The following is an 18,593-nucleotide window of genomic DNA, read 5'->3' on the forward strand; positions in this document are numbered from 1 at the left end:
AAAAAAAAAAAAAAAAAAAAGATGGCTACCACAGGTACTAAACAAAAATAATTACTTGAAACAATACTGTTTATCTTTTTTATTTTTTCAGATGACATTTCGGTCAATTCAAAGCATAAAACCTACCAAGTAAACTGCCAATGTGATATCACTGCTTTTTCCTTCTCTTATAAGAATCATTACTGTGAACTCGTACTCGCTGGTGCACAGAGGACGCTATTTTCATGCTGTCTTTCTTTGTAAAGGTCTTCTCCATAGCTCTAGGTTTCCAAAGTAACAACTGTGCATCTTCTCCCCCAGTCAGCAAAGAATCATCCTGCATATTCCAACTGAAAGAACGGACTGTAGCAGCATGTCCTCCCTGAAGGCTCGTCACATGGATCAATCCTGATGTGGTGCAGTTCATTAAGTGAATCCTTCCTTTGTTCGTGCCTCCAATAACAAACAATTTATCCAACTTTTCATGATATAGGCCACCAATCAAATAGTCCAAAATACCTTCTTTCATGTGAACTATTTCTCTGACATCCTGGATATTCAAGCATGTAATTGGTTCATCAGTATCCAGATGATTAAGATCCCACCAATAAAATCCTTCATCATGTGTCATGCAGTAAATCTGTTTATAATCTTTCCCAGACCAACCAATACAGCTTACTGATGAAACTGAGTTACAGGTTGTAACCAGTGCATCCTCTTCGTTATCAACACTAATATCAAATACATTTACTAGGCCATCAGTTGAACCAGAGACCACCATGTTGGGATTGCTGGGATGGAAACGTACTTCAGTGATATCATCACTATGTGTCTCTGAATATGCACCAAGTGGGTCTTTAGTAGTAGAGAAATCCTGAGAATTCATTCTTGCATCCCAAAATACCAACAATGCATCATCATCAACTTTTTCTGTACCAGCACAAATGACATGATCATTACAGTTGATATCAAAACTGATAAAAACATTGGAAGGATAACCCTTAAACAGCTGGATAGGTTTTTCACTGGCTAATCTAGCATCCCAACATTTTACAGTGCCATCAGTACATGCTGAATACACACTGTCACAGGAATTTGCAAATTTGACTCCATTGAGATGTCCAGGATATCCACTAAATTCTCGTAGTACATTTAACCTTTCTTTATCATATATTCTGATTGATCCATTAGAACATAAAACAGCCACCAAGCTTTCTTTTTCTCTTTGAACAGTCTTTGATGTGTCTATGTCAAGAAGGTAAGTGGGTTCTTTAGTTCCTGAGGAACATTTATATATGTGCAGATTAGCGAATTGTTCCTCAATCTTCTCCATATCAACAGGAGCATCCGAGGGTAGTTAAACTCTGTAATAAAAAATTTAAAAATTAAAATTAAACTTGAAGCTTCTCTAAATTGCAATTAAATCAAGAACAATTTACTCTGGAGGCTGGCACGAAACAACAGAAATAAAATGTATTCTAATATTTTAATCATTTCTTTACTAAGATGCAACTAAAAGTTGCCTTCTACTCCACTCTTTAATATTGAATTTATTATATATATTTTATAATAGTAAGAGAATTAAAAAACATGTATAGATACCACTCGGTAGTTCCTTCTAACTCAAACCCAATTATTGGCCCTACTCACAGTGCTCAGCATTGGCCAGAATCTCCACTTTGGAATCGTCATCTCCTGGCCCCAGCTACTTTATACAACTTCAGAATTTAAATATAGATATATAGGAAAAAAACAAAGTCCCCCAAAGATACCCACGCCTTAATCCCTGGAATCTGTGAATATGTTAGGTTACATGGCAAAGGAGAATTGAGATTGGAGATGGAATTAAGGTTGCTAATCAGTCTAATTTAAGGCTAATCATAAAAGAGGGAGATTATTCTAGATTATCTGTTATTACATTGGGTAGGCCCAAAGTAATAACAAGTGTCTTTAAATGTGGAAGAGGGAGGCCAGGTGCCGTGGTTCACACCTCTAATCCCAGCACTTTAGGAGGCCAAGACAGGAGGATCACCTAAGTCCAGGAGTTTGAGACCAGCCTGGGCAATGTAGCAAGACCGCATCTCTATAAAAAAATAAAAAAATTAGCTGGGTGTGGTGGCATGGGTCTGTAGTTCCAGCTTCTCGGGAGGCTGAGGCAGGAGATCAATTGAACCCAGGAAGTTTGAGGTTGCAGTGAGCTATGATCACACCACTGCACTCCAGCCTGGGCGACAGAATGAGACCGTCTCTAAACAAAAAAGTAGAAGAGGAAGGCAGAAGAATCACAGGGAGACGTTACTTAGAAGGAAGGCACAGAGAGATATGACACTGCTGGTTTTGAAGATAGAGGTCATAAACCAGGGAATGTGGGTAGATTCTCTAGAGACTGGAAAAGGCAAGGAAATATTCTCCTCTAGCGTTTCCAAGTGAAAATTTAGTCCCTTGCTGACACCTTAATTTTAGCCCAGTGACATCCATTTAGGACTTCTGACCTCCAGAACTGTAAGATAATAAACTTGTATTATTTCAAGCTACTAAATTTGTAGTAATTTGTTACAGCAGCAATAGGAAACTAATATGAGAGAAGTTCCCAGTATACAATCCTGGAGAAGTGCTTCTCAGGCAGCAGCATCTTGCAAATGGTGGAACTGGGATTTGAACCTAGGCTTTCTGGCTTCAGGAACTGTGCTTTTAACCACCACACTAGAGGCTTCTCCATGGTAGCTTACACATTCAACAAGTTAAAGGCCAGAAAAATATGCATGCCTAGTAACGTTATCACAAATTTTTCTATCATGCTTTTCATCAATGAATATTCTAGCCTGCCTCACAAACTCACATTTGCATTCTTAAGATGAAACGTTTTTTCTGTTGCTTTAGTGATTTCTAAGCATCTGTCTTTTCATCTTTAAAAGAAGAAATGAGTACTAACTCAAGAGGTGTTAGGAGGATTAACTAAAATAATGTATGTAATGTGTTCCACACGATGTCTGGCATATGTCACAGTACATACTCAATACACGTTATGTAAAAATTACCAATATCACCACCACCAATACCACTAACACCACATGAGAGAGAACTTGGATCCATCAGAGTGGCTATAAACAGCACAATTAAAACAATGGGCAAAAAATATTAAAAAGATGGACTTGGGTTCAAAACAGAAATAAGCGCCCCTCCCAACTTTTAAATTTAAATATTTAAAAAAACACTAAAAAGCAAGAATAGTAGTGCAATAAACACACACAGAGCCCTTCACCTCCTAGGTTCACCAACTGTTAACTTTTTACCACATTTGCTTTCTTTTTTTTTTTTTTTGAGACAGAGTCTCACTCTGTTGCCCGAGCTAGAGTGCCGTGGCATCAGCCTAGCTCACAGCAACCTCAAACTCCCGGGCTCAAGCGATCCTCCTGCCTCAGCCTCCCGAGTAGCTGGGACTACAGGCACACGCCACCGTGCCCAGCTAATTTTTTCTATTTTTAGTTGTTTGGCTAATTTCTTTCTATTTATAGTACAGACGGGGTCTCGCTCTTGCTCAGGCTGGTCTCAAACTCCTGAGCTCAAGCAATCCTCCCGCCTTGGCCTCCCAGAGTGCTAGGATTACAGGTGTGAGCCACCGAACCCGGCCTCATTTTTATGTTTAGATACACAAATATTTACCACTGTATTACAACTGCCTACAGTGTTCAGTACAGTGACGTGTTGTATAAGTTTGCAGCCCAGGAGCAATAAGCTATACCATCTAAATTGTGTAAGCACAGTGCATCCTGTGATGTTCACGTGACAAAATTGCCTTACCCTGCGGTCCCCAACTGCTTCCCAAGGACCTCTACCAGTCCATGGCCTGTTACAACCTGGGCTGCACAGCAGGAGGTGAGCATTGGGTGAGCGAGCAAAGTTTCATCCATATTTACAGCTGCTCCACATCACTCGCATCACCGCCTGAGCTCCGCCTCCTGTCAGATCAGCAGCATTAGATTCTCGTGAGAGCCTGAACCCTACTGTAAACTGTGCATGCAAGGGATCCAGGTTGCGCACTCCTTATGAGACTCTAATGCCTGATGATCTGAGGTGGAGCTGAGGTGGTGATGCTAGCACTGGGGAGCAGCTGCAAATACCGATTATCATTAGCAGAGAGGTGTGACTGCACAATAAACGTAATGCGTTTGAATCATCCTGAAACCATCCCCCTACCCTGGTCTGTGGAAAAATTGTCTTCCATGAAACTGGTCCCTGGTGCCAAAAAAGATTGGGGACCACTGGCCTAACCCCATATTTCTCGTTGTTAAGCAGCACATGGCTATAATTGTAACTGGAGCTGAACAAATGCTAGGCTATTTGCTAGAAACTTATGTACAGTTTTTAAATCCTCACCATTTATCCTTATGAGATTTGTTATTATGATCATTTTACAAAGGAAATTGAAGGTAAGAGAGACTAACTTGCCCATGCTCTTGTAGCTATTAAGTGAGCATGTTGGGGGAGTTTGGTTTGAAATGCAAGTGGTAACTTCAAAACCTGTGAACCTGTCTTCATTCTAATAATAAGCTATTGGTCTTCTATGTCAATACTAAAGTACTACTGTCAACTTTAATTAAGGGATGTGCTTTTTAGGCTTTGAGAAGAAGAATTACATGTTAATTCTACATATTAATAGAGGAGAAAGAAAACAATCAGTATGATTGTAAAAACACACACCAACCCAGAAAAAGAGTTACAATAAACAATCATCCTTTACTTTTTATTTTTGTGATCCACTTTTCTCTTTAAAAACTTTTTATTATGGAATTTGTATGGAGTAGAGAGTAGTAAAAGAAACCCCCATGTACCCATTATCCAGCACAATTATATTCCTCAAAAGTTATTATTAGGGACAGAGAAGTCAATTATACATATTTTATTTGAAGGACAATTAAGACATCCAAATGGACAAAATAATGTAACTCTTCAAATTCCCCCTTCTCACCCACCAGGTGGCATCAATATGGTTTTAGCTCTTGACTCCATCTCTGGGACTGGTCCTGATTGGCCTAAACCAATCACAGTGAACCTCATACCATTTACTGGTTCAGAAACTTTACATTTTTACCAATCTGTAATATGCATTCCCCTCCAACTACAAGCTGCCCAGATTTGGAGCCCTAACTCTAAAGTAGATTCAAGCCCACTGATTGAAAGAAGTTTTATACCATATTTATGAGATTCAACATTTCCTGATTATTTAAGTCAGTTTGCAGCAGAGTTTTTGTAAATGCAGCCAGAACTACTCTAATTAGAGATAATCAAATAAAATCTTGGGTATATCGCCAAGTACTGACCTAATTTAAAAAGTCCCTACAAATAAAGATTAAGAAAAAATACTTTAAAAAGTAAAATTTCATTCACATTAGAGAGGGACTTAGATCTTCTGTTCTTCCTCTCTCCCTTTTTAATTGTTTTTGTTCAAAAATAAAAAGGATAAATGAGATATACAGAGGAACTCCCAGAAAACTTTTTATAAAAATCTATGCAATTTGAAACCATATACCAACCAATTAAAAAGAAAATCTATACTAATTATGGTAGGATCCCTGATTCTAAACACATCAACAAAATAAAAAAACAAATCGCTCATATGATGCAATATTTAAAAAGCTTAATATAGAATTCCATCTGGTAAGTTTCTGTATGTTTAATAAAATATTTATATTTTTGAATATCTAACATAGTCATGTGGTTCAAAATTCAAAAGGTTCCAAAACTACTGTATTGGAACATTTCTGTGCTCAAGCTCCTTTCCTATTCCAGGAGGCAATAAAAGTTACTAACTTCTTATGAATATTTTCAGAGATCATCGATTTGGAGTTTAAGAAGCAAAAACCCTAATTTCAAACTTTTTCTACCACAAACTAGTAAAGTCATCTTGGTACATATTACTAATCTTTCTAAGCCTCAGTTTCCTCATCTTTAAAATGGGGATAAAAATTGATGTGCTCAACACTAAGTATCCACTATGGATAGTACTACACTAACTGCTAGCAATTTGGACAAAAAACACACTTGTCATCTTTAAGAAGCTGGGGGACAGACAAGTAAACAATTACAATATAGGATGATAGGTACCAGGACAGAGATAATCACAGAATGATACAAGAACACAAAGCATAAGTATCTAAAGGGCACAACTGTTGGCATAAAGAAAAAAAGCAAAAAATATTAATTTCCTTTCTTTCTGATTTGCATTTGATTTGTATTATGCATTTAAACTCATTTCACATTTTAAAAACTGTAATTCTTACAGCTGTTAAGAAACCTAAGCTGTCTTAGTTGCTTTTATATTAACTGTTTAAAAAAATGAATCAACACGCAAAATTTCATAAACACAAATATGAGCCAAACAACTCTCAAATCTGAATAAACTACAGACATACCAAATTAAGTTGGTGCTTTCTTTTATAGATTTTTATTTTTCATTTTATAATGAAAAATATTCCTCAAAGAGCATATGAACTTCAATACATTTCAAAAAATGATGGAGTTTCACTGGTCAAAGTTCTCAGTGAACCCCCATAAGATTCTTATTTTTTAGTTAGGTGCCAACCAGAATAGCTTAGGATTTGCCTATTAAAAATGTCCCTGAAGCCGGGCATGGTGGTCGTGCCTATAATCCCAGCAACACAGGATGCTGAGGCGGGAAGATCACTTGAACTCAGGAGTTCAAGGCTGCAGTGAGCTGTGATCGCGCCACTGCACTCTAGCCTGGGTGACATAGCAACACCCCAACTCAAATAAAGAAAAAATAATGGCCCTTCAGCTCCTTGGAGAATGAAGGGCCTAAAGAAAAGGGGGGAAAAAAAAGACACCAGAACCAAGATCTCCCATTGGCAGATCTAGGACAATCTGGACAACAAAGTAATAATACTCTTGGATTATAACTCAAAGAATAAAATAAATATCCATGAATCCGTACTGATAAAAATAAATGATAAATGAGGCAGAAGGGACAAATCTTCCTTACAGAAGGATTCCAAGTAATATATGTAGATATATCCCCTCTAGGAGGTGAAACTTAATCTTCCTCCTCTTGAGTATAGGGTGGACTTAGTTACTTGCATTCAAAGAACAGAGTATGTAAAGGGTAAAGATGGTAATTTCACTGTGGAGAAACCCAGAAGACATCACTGTGACCAACTGATCAACAGTAACATCATCAGTCATGTTCCTGTCATGTGCCTCCTGGTATGATGTGATAAGAAAGGCATTTCACCTCTGTGGCATTCTTCCCCTAAATCCAGAACCTCAGTCTAACCATGAGAAAACATCAGACAAACCCAAAGTGAAGGACAGTCTACAAATACCTGGCCAGTACTCTTCAAAAGTTTCAAGATCATAAAAAGCAAGAAAAGACTAAGCAACTGTCACAGATTGGTCGAAACTAAGAAAGATGTGACTAAATACAATGTGGTATTCCTTGATTAGATCCTAGGCCAGAAAAAGGACATTTGTGGTAAACCGGGTAAAATCCAAATAAACTCTGTTGTTTAGTTATTCATACTAGTATTATAGCAATGTTAATTTCTTAGTTTTGACAAATGTACCATGGTTAACATTAAGAAAGCTGGGTGAAGGGTACACAGGAACTTTGTACTATTTTTGCAACTTTAACTTTTGTATAAACCTAACATTATTCCAAAAAGGTTTTTTTTTTGTTTTGTTTTGTTTTAATTTAGGGACATGGTCTTGCTCTGTCACCCAGGCTGGAGTCACAGCTCACTGCAGCCTCCTCCAACTCCTGGGCTTAAGCGATCCTGCCACCTCAGCCTCCTGAGTAGCTGGGACTACAGGTGTGTGCCATCGCGCCCAGATAATTTTTTAATTTTTTGTAGAGATGGGGTCTCACCGTGTTGTTCTGGCTGGTCTCAAACTCCTGGCCTCAAGTGATCCTTCCACCTTGGCCTCCCAAAGTGCTGAGATTACAGGCATGAACCACTGTGCCTGACATCAAAAGGTTTTTTTTTAAATGCCCCTTGATACATATCATGGATGTTTACAGGCTCTAGACAGAAAAGGATTTGAGGTACTTACATACTAGGAATGTCCCAATGCTGAAAAGCCCTTAAATCAACCTCAATTCCAGACCTGAGAAGGCTCTAGCAGGCCAATCAGAACTACCACCAAGCTCTGCCCTAGTCACCTCCCTAATCTATCTTCATTATAAACCAGAAATTACACAGGAGAGCCCAATAGAATCTCCCTATGTCAATAGCCCCTTCCCCAAAGCATTACTGAGGAAAGGTAAAATTAAAATCTCAAGAATTCTCACTAATAATCCCAAATTAGGAAAGAAGCATACTGAGGGGGTTGGTAGACAACCTCAAAAAAAATCTCTCAAAAGTAAATACTCCTATTTATTACTGCAGGCATGGAGGGTTGCTAGGGCTTACTATTTTTCTAAGGTCTCCATGCTAAGTTTGGGAAATGAGAAGCAGCCCACAGGAGTGGAATACACCTGTGATTTAAGGGACTGGGATTGGGATAAGACATTCAGTTCAATCTCAGAAGAGAAAAGAGAGCCCAGGTCCCCCAGCAAGGACTGTCTCGGCCCTAGCATGTGACTAGTTTTTGCCAGTGGAAGTGATGCATGCCACGTTTAGGCCAGGTGAAGGTGAAGGTGATGTGTCTTCTCCACCTTCTCTTCATCTATCTGCTGATTGGATGCAGAGGACTCCAAGCGCCTACAGGATGGTTAAGGCCATAAAATGAAAGGAGTCTGAGTCCTCTAATCACCACATGAAAGGCTATCTGCTCTCCAGGAAAACCTACATTTGACTGTATCAGTCAATAAGCTATGGACATATCTGAAACATGTAGTTTAACAAACTCCAAAACACAATGATTCCAACCCCTTAATGACATTCATCTTTTTAAAAAGTTAAATTCAAAGTGAATTTTCAAGAATCAGAATCTCTTGTATTAAAAAACTGAATTTCAGTCATTTCTTTTATTTATTTTTTGTAGATTAAATCCAAGGTAAACTAAAATGTAATACTAATTAGAGAAAATGTATAACATACTATCCCACTTTATTATCATTATTTCTTTAGAGAGAGAGTCTCACTCTGTCACCCAGGCTGGAGTACAGTGGTATAATCTCAAACTCCTGGGCCCAGGGGATCCTCTCATCTCAGCCTCCAAAGTAGCTAGGACTACAGGCATGTGCCACCATGTCCAGCTAATTTTTAAAAATTTTTTGTAGAAGCCAGGCACGGTGGCTCACGCCTGTAATCCTAGCACTCTGGGAGGCCGAGGCGGGAGGATTGCTTGAGCTCAGGAGTTCGAGACCAGCCTGAGCAACAGCGAGACCCCGTCTGTACTATAAATAGAAAGAAATTAGCCAAACAACTAAAAATAGAAAAAAATTAGCCGGGCATGGTGGTGCATGCCTGTAGTCCCAGCTACCTGGGAGGCTGAGGCAGGAGGATTGCTTGAGCCTAGGAGTTTGAGGTTGCTGTGAGCTGGGCTGACGCCACGGCACTCTAGCCTGGGCAACAGAGTGAGACTCTGTCTCAAAAAAAAAAAAAAAAAAATTTTTTTGTAGAAACAGGGTCTCGCTTTGTTGCCCAGGCTGGTCTCAACCTCTTAGCCTCAAGCAACCCTCCCACCTCGATCTCCCAAAGTGCTGGAATTACAAGCACAGGCCACCACACCTGGCCTTACTATTCCACTTTAATAAAATTATTTGTATTAATGCATACCTCTGTCCATTTTGTCCTTATATATGCACAGAAGGGTCTCTGGAATAATGTTCATAAAATGTATTTTAAAATACCTGGAATGTGTGAGGGGATGGTCTTCTTTCTAGTTTTTTCCTATATTGTAGAAATTTTAATGATGATGATAATTTAATAACAATCTCATAAGTACTATTATGTCCATTTTGCTTATCAGAAGAGCACAGCTAATATGTAGTAAAGCTGGTTTCTGAACTCCGAGTATTCTTGTTGCAGAGCCCATGTTATAAATTCCGACACTATCCTGCCTCTATATACTTTTTTAAAATAGGGGTATACTATGTTGCCTCTACATAAGCATGTAGCATATTAATTTTTTAAAAGAGGGAATATGAGCAGAGGACCTGGAAGCAATAGCTGCTAATGGCTAATGTCATGTGCTAGTGGCAAGGCCAGTTGGCAAACCTGAAAAATCTAATGGTAGCCACAAAAGCTCTATACTGGACATTAAAGAGGCTTAATATTTTTTTTTTTTTTTTTTTTTTTTTTGAGACACAGTCTCACTCTGTTGCCCTGGCTAGAGTACCGTGGCGTCAGCCTAGCTCACAGCAACCTCAAACTCCTGGGCTCAAGCAATCCTCCTGCCTCAGCCTCCCAAGTAGCTGGGACTACAGGCATGCGCCACCATGCCCAGCTAATTCTTTTGTATATATTTTTAGTTGTCCTGCTAATTTCTTTCTATTTTTTTGGTAGAGACGGGGTCTCGCTCTTGCTCAGGCTGGTCTTGAACTCTTGAGCTCAAACGATCCACCCGCCTCGGCCTCCCATAGTGCTAGGATTACAGGTGTGAGCCACCGCGCCCGGCCAAGAGGCTTAATATTTATGAAGCATATCTGATGTCAGTTTATCTGAAGCAAAACTGCACAGGGGAAGCTTAAGAATCTTGTTAACATTTCAGAAAAACAATGAAGAGTGAAATAGCAACACTCATATGTTATACACATTATAATTATACATGTGTTTATATATTATATATAAAATGTATTATAATACATTATCAGTATGTCCTAGAGGAAACAATACCTTGGGATAAAAAGTATACATTGGTAAAACTTCAGTAGAATCTTTCCCAGAAAACTTTTATATCAACAATTTTGAAAAATTTGTATGTTTTAAACCAGCCACAGAATTGTCTTTAAAATAATTTGCCAAAGAACCATTTGTTTCAAATTGGGAAGAAGTGCTGAATATTTAGTAGAAGGTATGCTAAACTGACATCTGCTACAACTCCAATATAATTTTAAATTTCATATTCATTAATGACTGAGACTTAGTGTCTTTGTAAATTAATCCTGCTTAGCAAGTCTGAAGACGCTATTCTTATTCACATGAATGTTCAAGATACTGGTTGCAGTAACATATGGCATCTCATGCATTAAATACACTAAAATTCTTAGGAAAAGCGCAATTTTTAAAGTGCAGGAATCTGTTACCAAGGAAAAGGGGGAGGGGTGGGAGAGAATGACACACACTTTCTCATGCAGTATAAGATCATACTGCAAGTTTCAGATACCACCTTCAAAGCACCTTTTAAAAAGCAAAGACATTTTCCTCAATAACATCCTGAGAGGTCCAGTTTCCCAAGAAAATCTCCCATCCAAAAGTCACCCTTTATAGTAAGTCTATAAATGCCCAGCTTCTTTCAACAAGAACAATTAACTGCCTTTTTCCTTTCCAGAACAACCAGCTGGTTAACCAAACAGAGAAACCAAACTTCCCCAGTCACCAGATGTCTTAATTTGGAACAGTTAGAAGCAATGTGAAATAATCCAATTCTTGAATTGGTACTATATGTTTACTATTTCTTCGTTTTCTAATTCTGAAAAGACACGTTGAACAATTAAGCAAATGCTGTCTTTAATAACTGCAAAAAAAAAAAAAACAGGAAAAATAAAAATAACCATGTCCTATTATAAAATGATGTTAACATTATCAATGAGCCAGCTACTTGAATATTATGTATATTACGGTTAGAAATTGATAAGCTCTAACAACACTAAATCTACTCAAAAGTTCTAAAGAATTACCCTACTCAAGAATTCAAAAACAACTCCTGAAGGGTTATGACATGACAGGCCTAGAACATACTGGATTCAGCAAAGAACACAGACAAAGTCCTGCCCTCATGGAGGACAGTGGGAGGATAAATGGGTACACAGATAATTATAATAATAAAAATAGCCAGTGATGAGTGTTATAAAAAATAATATAGTATAACGCAAGAATGATGAGGCAGGAGAGGCCTTATATTTAATAGATTCAACCATTAAGGGAAAGCCTCTCCCATGAGGTGGTGACAACGGAGCTGAGACCAGAAGGAAAGGAGGGAGCAAAGTATTGGACTACGTGGGGCAAGACCCCCGTCGGCAGAGGAAAACAGCAAGCAGGCAAGTACAGCTAAAGCTGAGTCAGAGAAAGGAAGAGTGGTGCAGGAAATGAATGAAAGACGTTGCTGGAGCCAGATAAGAGCCCTGCAGGCTATAGTAAGAACTTTGGATTTTACCGTCAAGTGAGAAAGAAGGTCACTGCGGGTTGAGAGCAGGTAAGAAGACACTGTGAATGGACTCCTCTGGCTGCTGCCTGGAGAGAAGACTTCACGGCAAGAGTGAGAGTAGTTTAGAGGTTTGTGCAAACTCCTGGGAAAGAAAAATGATGGCAAGGAGAAGTGGCTGGACTCAGGTCATAAAAATGAAAGAGAAGGCCGGGCGCGGTGGCTCATGCCTGTAATCCTAGCTCTCTGGGAGGCCGAGGCGGGCGGATTGTTTGAGCTCAGGAGTTCGAGACCAGCCTGAGCAAGAGCGAGACCCCGCCTCTACTAAAATTAGAAAGAAATTAATTGGAAAACTAAAAATACATAGAAAAAAATTAGCCAGGCATGGTGGCGCATGCCTGTAGTCCCAGCTACTTGGGAGGCTGAGGCAGAAGGATTGCTTGAGTCCAGGACTTTGAGGTTGCTGTGAGCTAGGCTGATGCCACGGCACTCTAGCTCGGGCAACACAGTGAGACTCTGTCTCAAAAAAAAAAAAAAATGAAAGAGAAATAAACAGAATTTCCTGGTAAGACTGTAAGTGGGGTGGGTATAAGAAGAGGAATCAAAAATGATTCCTAGGTTTCTGGCCTAAGCAACAAGGCAAATATACTGTTGGCATAGTACTTTTAGGAAAATTTCAAGCTTTTAAAATAATTATAAGATGATTAATTGGACAATTAGATAATTATTCAGTTGTTTAAATAGGCTTTGTTGATAATTTGGGGTATATTAATACAGTGGAATTCTACACAGCAATAAAAAACATACTAGTGGTACATGTAACAACATGGATGAATCTCAGAACTATTTAGTGAAAGAAGCCTGACAAAATTCTTAAACTTTGTAGAAATGAAATCATATAGTACTCATTTGTGTCAGACTTAAAAGTAATATATGATTTCATTTCTATAAAGTTTAAGAATAGGCAAAATAGGCCGGGCGCGGTGGCTCACACCTGTAATCCTAGCACTCTGGGAGGCCGAGGTGGGCGGATCGTTTGAGCTCAGGAATTCGAGACCAGCCTGAGCAAGAGCAAGACCCCGTCTCTGCCAAAATAAAAGAAATTAATTGGACAGCTAAAAACATATAGAAAAAATTAGCCGGGCATGGCGGCGCATGCCTGTAGTCCCAGCTACCCAAGAGGCTGAGGGAGGAGGATCACTTGAGCCCAGGAGTTTGAGGTTGCTGTGAGCTAGGATGATGCCACGGCATTCTAGCCCAGGCAACAGAGTGAGACTCTGTCTCAAAAAGAAAAAAAACAAAAGAAAAAAAAAAGAACAGGCAAAATGAATCTATAATGATAGAAGTTAGAATACTAGTTATCTTTGGGGGAGGTATAAACTGGGAAAGAGAACAAAGGAAAAATCTGGGTGATGACTATGCACAGGTGTATACATTTGAAAATAAAAAACCATCATGGTGCTCACTTCAGCATTGTATCTACTAAAATTGGGATGATACAGAGAGGATTAGCATGGCCGCTGCCCAAGAATGACCATGTCAATTTGTGAAGCATTCCTTATTTTTAGGTGTACTTTAACAAGGAAGAAAAACATTCAGAGGACAAGAAAGAGCTCTTGGAAGTTAAAAATAAGACAGGAGATATACAGAATACAAGAGCCAAAAGATACAGTTAAAGAATACTCCCAACTAAAGTAGAAAAGAAAGAGAAAGAAAATAAAAAAGAAAAGGAAACCAAGCCAGGCACAGTGGCTCATACCTGTAATTTCAGCATTTTGGAAGGCTGAGGGGGGAGGATCACTTGAAGCCAGGAGTTCAAGACCAGCCTGCGCAACATAGCAGGACCCTGTCTCTAGAAAAAATAAGAAAACTAGCCAGATATCATGGCACATGCCTATAGTCCCAGCTATTCGGGAGGTTTAGGCAGGAGGATTGCTTGAGCCCAGGAATTTGAGGCTGCAGTGAGCTGTAATTGCACCAGTGCACTCCAGCCTGGATGACAGCGCAAGACATTGTCTCTAAAAAAATAAAAAATGAAAAAAAAAAAAAAGAAAGAAAAAAAAATCAGAGGACTCATCAATCTAGGAAGTCCAATATCCTAAAAATGAAAAGTCCAGAAAGAGAGAACAAAGAAATTAGAACAGAAAAAACTGAGTGTCCAGCAAAAAGGATACCAAAAAAGACCCACACCAAGGCACATATATCTTGAAATTTCAGAATGCTGGAGATAAAGGAAAGATTCTAAAAGTGTCCACGGAGAAAAGAGGTCACATAAAAGATCTGAAGAATCATCTGGGCACAATGGCTCAGGCCTCAGCACTTTGGGAGGCCAAGGCGTGAAGACTGCTTGAGACCAGGAGTTTGAGATCAGTCTGGGCAACATAGTGAGACCCTGGCTGCACCCCCCAACACCCTCCTCCACTCAAAAATTAGCTGTTTGTGATGATACATGCCTGTAGTCCTAGTCAGGAGGCTGAGCCAGGAGGATCGCTCAAGCCCAGCAGCTCAAAGTTACAGTGAGACAGTATGGCCTCACTGCACTCCAGCCTGGGTGAGAGAGTGAGGGAAAAAATGGAATAAAGCCTTCAAAATTCTGGATCAAAATTATCTCTAACCTTGAATTATTTTAGCCAGCCAAGTTAACAATCAATCAAATGTGGGTACAGAATAAAGATTTTTTTATATATATGTAGTACAAAAACCAAAACAAACACAAAAATCAAGCAGGAGGATGACTCTATGTTTCCACCAAGTCTCACACTAAGTAAAGAGCACCAGCAGTGCTGCTGGAGGATGCAGAGCTCGGTGAGAAATTGAGCATGGACAATGAGAAAAACCTTCCAGTACCCCAGACCCGATGCTAAGCACAAGATAGTAGCAGCTCACAGCTGAAGGAATCTGAAGTCTGTGGTATACTAGGGTAACTATAGCAACAACAAAATCTAAACCGGATTAGACTGTTCAACCCTCAACACTCCCAGTATGACAGAAGCACAGGTGTCCATCTCCAGGGGTAAATACTATTGACTTCAATCTCTACTTTTCTTCTACATATGATGTCCAGAATTCAATCTGAGAGACAGACAGACATAAGAAAACACCAACAAATTGTCAAGAAATGAAGCAATAAACAGAATAGACCCAGAGATCACCCAGATGATGGACGCTAAAATAACTATGAATTGACTATTTTTAAAAACCCCCCAAAACAGAAAACAAGTGTTGGCAGGAATCTGAAGAAACTGTAGTTCAGCCATTATGGAAAACAGTATGGAGGTTCCTCAAAAAATTAAAAATAGAACTACCATATGATCCACCATTTTCACTGCTGGGTATATATGCAAAGGAAATGAAATCAATATGTTGAAGAGGTATCTGCACTCCCATGTTCACTGCAGCACTATTCACAATAGCCAAGATATGGAATCAGCCTAAGTGTCCACCACCTGACAAATGGATAAAGAAAATGTGGCATATATATATATACATAATAGAATACTATTCAGCCTTAAAAAAGAAGGAAATCGTGTCGGTTGTGAAACAGAAATAAATTTGGAGGACATTATATTAAGTGAAATAAACCAGGCACAAAAAGCCAAATACCAGGCCAGGTGCGGTGGTTCATGCCTATAATCCTAGCACTCTGGGAGGCCACAGCAGGAGAATAGCTTGAGCTCAGGAGTTCATTACCAGCCTGGGCAAGAGTGAGACCCTGTCTCTAAAAAAAAAATAAAATTAAAAAATTAAAAAGGCAAATATAGCACATGATCTCATGTATATGTATACACATATTTTATATATGTGTGTGTATGTGTGTATACATATATATTTTTTTCCACATCCGTATCTATATGTGGAATTTTAAAAAGTCAAACCCATAGAAGTAAAGAAGGGAATGGTGGTTACCAGGACCAGAGAGGAGGGTGAAGTAGGGAGATGCTGATGAAAGGATATAAAATTTCAGTTGGACAGGAAAAATAAATTCAAGAGTGCTATTGTACAACATGGTCACTGTAGTTAATAACAACATACTATACAGTACTTGAAAATTGCTAAGAGGGTAGAATTTAAGTGTTCTCACCACAAAAAAAAACATAAGTATGTGAGATAGTGAATATGTTAATTGGCTTGATTTACCCATTTTATAATGTATACATATATCAAAATATCCTGCTGTACACCATAAATATATACAACTTATATTCATCAATTAAAGACAATAAATTTTTTAAAAAAGAATGTGAAGAAATCAGAACCCTTATACTCTGCTGGTGGGCATGTGAAATGTTGCAGCCCCTGTGGAAAACAGTTTGGCAGTTTCTCATAAAGTTACACATATGTTCACATAAAAACTTGAACATGAATGTTCATAGTAGCATTATTCATAATAGCCAAAAAGTAGAAACAACACAAATGCCCATCAACCAATGAATGGATAAACAAAATGTGGCATATGCATCCATACATTAGAATATTATTTGACCATTAAAAAAAAAATGAAGTACTGATACATGCTTCGACACGGATGAATCTTGAAAACATTATGCTACATGAAAGAAGCCAGATACAAAAGATCACATATTGTATGATTCCACTTATAGGAAATATCCGTAATAAGGAAATCTATACAGACAGAAAGAAGACTAATGATTGCCAGGGACTAGGAGAAGAGAGAAATTGGGAGTGGCTGCTAATAGGTATGGGGTATCTCTTTTGGGGTAATGGAAAGGTTCTGGAATTAGATAGTGGTGATACATATAGTTCTAAAAAAAAGAAAAGAAAAAAAAATCCATTGACCATAGATTTTGAAAAAAAAAAAAAGAAAGAAAAAGAAAAAAGTAGATAGTGGTGATGGTTGTACAACACTGTGAATATACTAAAAACCATGTAATTGTACACTTTTAAATAGTGAATTTTGTCACATGAATTATGCCTCACGTTTTTAATTGAAAAAAAACGCCTATGATCAAAATGTTAAAAGATCAAGTAAATGGAGGATTTCAGCAGAAAGATAGAAAACTGCAAGAAAAAGTCAAATGGAATTGTTAGTAATAAAAAGAAAACATATAAGAGAGGAAGAATTCTTTCAAAGGGCTTATCAGTTCACTCAAAATGGCTGGGGGAAGAATCAGTGAACTTTAAGATAGGGCAACAAGAATTATCCTGACTGAAACGGTACAAGAAAAGTAGAGGGGAGCACAAAATCCACCACAGAGCTAAGGGACAGTATCAAACAGTGTAATATACATGTAACTTAGTACCAAGAAAGGACTGAAGAAATATTTAAGAAATAATGGCCGAGAATTTTCCAAAATGAGTAAAACACAATAAACCACAGATACAAGTAGATCAGGATAAACACACACACACCCCTAGATGCACTGTCAAACTGCTGAAAACCAAAGATAAAGAGAAAATCTTGAAGGCAGTCAGAGAAAAAACAAAGCATCATGGGAGCAAAGAAAAGAATTATTACAAACTTCTCATCAAAAACTATGCAGGCCAGAGAAAAAAGGAACGACACTTGAGAGCATTGAAAGGAAAGAAAAACCTGTCAACACAAAGTTCTGCATCCAACAAAAATGTCTTTCAAAAAAGACTATTCAAAAGCTGAGAAGATTCATTATCAGCAGAACTGCAACATGAGAAACGTTAAATAAAGTTATTCAGGTAAAAGGAGTATGATACTAGACTGAAATCTGGATTGACACAAGAAATAAAGAGCACAGGAAATGGTAAAGATGAGGGTAAATATATGACCTTTCTCTTCTAAAACTTTCCTTAAAAGATTATTGACTATCTAAAGCAAAAACCAGAACGGGTGCAGTGCCTCAAGCCTAGCACTCTGGGAAGCCGAGGCAGGAGGACTGCTTGAGCTCAGGAGTTTGAGACCAGCCTAAGCAAGAGTGAGACCCCCGTCTCTACTGAAAATAAAAAAATTAGGTGGGTACTGTGGTATGCACCCGTAGATCCAGCTACTCGGGAGGCTGAGGCAGTACGATCACTTGAGCCTAGGAGTTGGAGGTTGCTGTGAGCTAGGCTGACGCCACGGCACTCTAGCCTGGGCAATGCAGTGAGACTCTGTCTTACAATAACATAACATAATGTAACATAACATAACACTCCTGGCCTCAAGCAGTCCTCCCACCTTGGCTTCCCAAAACGCTGGGATTACAGGCATGAGCCACTGTCTGAATATGTACATATACTGAGACATCACGCTGTACCCTATAAATATGTATAATTGTGTGTCAATTAAAAATAAAACTTCAAAAAAAGATGATGAAACTCTGAAGAGGGTAGAGAAAAAAAGGCAAACTTGGGAAATACTCAGGTAAAATTAATGAAAC

At 38.6% G+C, this 18,593-nt stretch overlaps 1 protein-coding gene across 1 annotated transcript in view; it reads right to left on the bottom strand.

Annotated features, from left to right (window-relative positions):
• Positions 1–120: 120 nt before the first annotated feature.
• The window catches only part of WDR89 (WD repeat domain 89), a 31,920-nt gene continuing 13,447 nt past the window's right edge, over positions 121–18,593 (bottom strand). The window contains exon 2 of the mRNA XM_012656131.1: positions 121–1,343. Coding sequence (XP_012511585.1) covers positions 149–1,312 — 1,164 coding nt within the window. The 5' untranslated portion in view covers positions 1,313–1,343 and the 3' untranslated portion in view covers positions 121–148. The remainder of the gene's footprint in view (positions 1,344–18,593) is intronic.

The sequence above is a fragment of the Propithecus coquereli genome, unplaced genomic scaffold (assembly GCF_000956105.1).
Source record: "Propithecus coquereli isolate 6110/MARCELLA unplaced genomic scaffold, Pcoq_1.0 Scaffold5, whole genome shotgun sequence".
NCBI classification, from domain to species: Eukaryota; Metazoa; Chordata; class Mammalia; order Primates; family Indriidae; genus Propithecus; species Propithecus coquereli.